Below are 2,500 nucleotides of genomic sequence, written 5' to 3' on the forward strand. Positions count from 1 at the left end.
CTATCACCATCCATCACCATTCTTCTTCCCCTCCTCCTCCTCCTCCTCCTCCTCCTCCTCCTGCACGACAGTTAGCAAATATTTACAACATTGTCACAAACTACTAAATCTCTCTCTCTCTCTCTCTCTCTCTCTCTCTCTCTCTCTCTCTCTCTCTCTCTCTCTCTCTCTCGAGTATTAAAAAGGTCTTTCGCTTTCATCCTATTCTTTTTTTCATTACTGCTTTTGTGTGTGTGTGTGTGTGTGTGTGTGTGTGTGTGTGTGTGTGTGTGTTCATCTGTCTGTCCGCTTGTCTAGTTGCCTCTTTTCCCACCTAACTGTCTGTCTGCGTGTCTGTCTTTTTTTCTATCACCGCCTTTTTATCTTCTCTCTCTCTCTCTCTCTCTCTCTCTCTCTCTCTCTCTCTCTTTCTGGTGGTTGTTTCGAAAAGTTGTTTAATCCTTCCTATTACAAAAGGAGGAGGAGGAGGAGGAGGAGGAGTAGCAATGACAACCACCCTCTCTACTATCACTATTACTACCACCACCACAACAACTATTCCTACCACACACACACACACACACACACACACACGTGACAGTTTTGTGTTCGCTACTCGCCATCAAAACTTTCAAAGTGTTAATTGTTTTGAAATTGTGTATCTCTCTCTCAGTATGGAGAGAGAGAGAGAGAGAGAGAGAGAGAGAGAGAGAGAGAGAGAGAGAGAGAGAGAGAGAGAGAGAGAGAGAGAGAGAATAGAGAGATATCCTATCCTCTTCTCTCTCTCTCTCTCTCTCTCTCTCTCTCTCTCTCTCTCTCTCTCTCTCTCTCTCTCTCTCTCTAACATTGGGGTTAGTTTATGTTAGGTTAGGTTAGAGAACGATGAATTATGAAACGTGACCGAATAATGAAGCACACACAAGCTGCTTCACACGCCAAACTTTCATAATTCTTCGCCTTTTTTCTTAATTCTACGTTCGTCTTTTTTTTTTCTTTTTTCTCTCTCTATTTCGCTCAAACTTCCTCGACTTCATATTTTGTTTGTTCGTGAAGTTTGCAGTTTCCTCTTTCAGTGGCTGGAGTTAGAGAGAGAGAGAGAGAGAGAGAGAGAGAGAGAGAGAGAGAGAGAGAGAGAGAGAGAGAGAGAGAGACAGACCTCTCTACTCTCTCTCTCTCTCTCTCTCTCTCTCTCTCTCTCTCTCTCTCTCACCTTATCTTTCTTTCACTTATCCCCTACCCTCTCTCTTCCCTGCTTTCCCTCCCTATCTCTAACTATCTTTAACTATCTTTACCCCTCCTCCCCTCCCCCAACACCCTCTAAATTATCCCCACCCTCTTTCTCTCTCTCTCTCTCTCCCTTCTCTCTCTTTACTCTCCTATTTGAACTAGCTCTACCCGTCCTTCCCCCTTCCCTAGAACTCTTTAACCCCCCCTCTCCTCTCCCTCTCCCTCTCTCTCTCTCTCTCTCTGACTCGTCTTCTCAAACCTTGCGCCTCACCTCCACTATTTCAAAAGGCTTTATTTAAATTGACAAGTTTTTTAAGGAGTTTTTACGATTCTACAGGCAGAGTGACAAAGATTTCTACATTATTAACTAGAGAAACCCGCTAGTCACTTGCCTATATCCTCACCTTTGCCTCTGCCGTAACTCTGTAGCTGCAGGTTGGACAGCGGCGCTCCAACTTGCCCATCGTACAGCTGGCCAAGACCTCGCTGCAGGGGCCCGGGACCTCGTGAGCCATCGTACGTGTCATCGGTAAGTAGCAGTCCCGGGTCCTTCTCCATCCCATCCACCACGCTGTAGCTCTCCACGCCTCCTGTAGTGGTTGAAGAAGGGTGGGAGTTAATGGATGGGTGGATTGAGAAAGCGGGGGTATGGTTAGTGGATTAGTGGATGGGTGGATAGATGGATAGAGAGGAATATTTAAAGGAAAGTATTGAAATTAAAGATTATTACGAGTGAGAGAGAGAAATTTAAATATCATTACAACAAAAAACGAGAGAAAGAGAAATAGATTGAGAGAGAGAGATAGAGAGATAGAGAGGGAGGGAGACAGTATTTAAAGGACAGCATTAAATACCATTACAAAAAAAAGGAAGAAAAAGAAAAAAGAAAAACAAAAAAAAAAAAAAGAAAAAAAAAAAAAAAAAAGAAAATGGAGACAGAGAATTAGAGAGCATTTAAAAGTAAGCACTAACATTACAAAAAAGAGAAAAAAGAAGATTGATAAGATAGATAAGATAGATAGATAGATAGACAATAATTAAAGCAGAGTATCTTAATCATTACAAACAAGGGGAAAAATAGGGAGAGAGAGAGAGAGGGAGAGAGAGAGGGGAGGTACCATCACCCTTATAGACCCCCAGGGAAGCCCATTACCACTGTGGGAAAGGACAGGTGTAAGCTGTGGGGGGGAGTACTGGTGGGGGTGATTTCTACCTGGTTCAACGAGATTAGGGAGGGAGAGGGAGGGAAGAGGGGAAGGTGGAAGAGGGATGGGGGAGGAGAGAGAGAGAGTGG

The 2,500-nt window shown here is 43.9% G+C and overlaps 1 protein-coding gene across 1 annotated transcript in view; it reads right to left on the reverse strand.

The window, feature by feature from the left end:
- Positions 1-2,500, reverse strand: part of LOC123518234 (discoidin domain-containing receptor 2-like) — a 107,327-nt gene that overhangs the window by 17,527 nt on the left and 87,300 nt on the right. The window contains 1 exon segment of the mRNA XM_045278958.1: positions 1,611-1,796. Within this exon segment, the coding sequence (XP_045134893.1) occupies positions 1,611-1,796 (186 nt within the window).

This window comes from Portunus trituberculatus, chromosome 6, assembly GCF_017591435.1.
Source record: "Portunus trituberculatus isolate SZX2019 chromosome 6, ASM1759143v1, whole genome shotgun sequence".
In the NCBI taxonomy this organism is placed as follows: Eukaryota; Metazoa; Arthropoda; class Malacostraca; order Decapoda; family Portunidae; genus Portunus; species Portunus trituberculatus.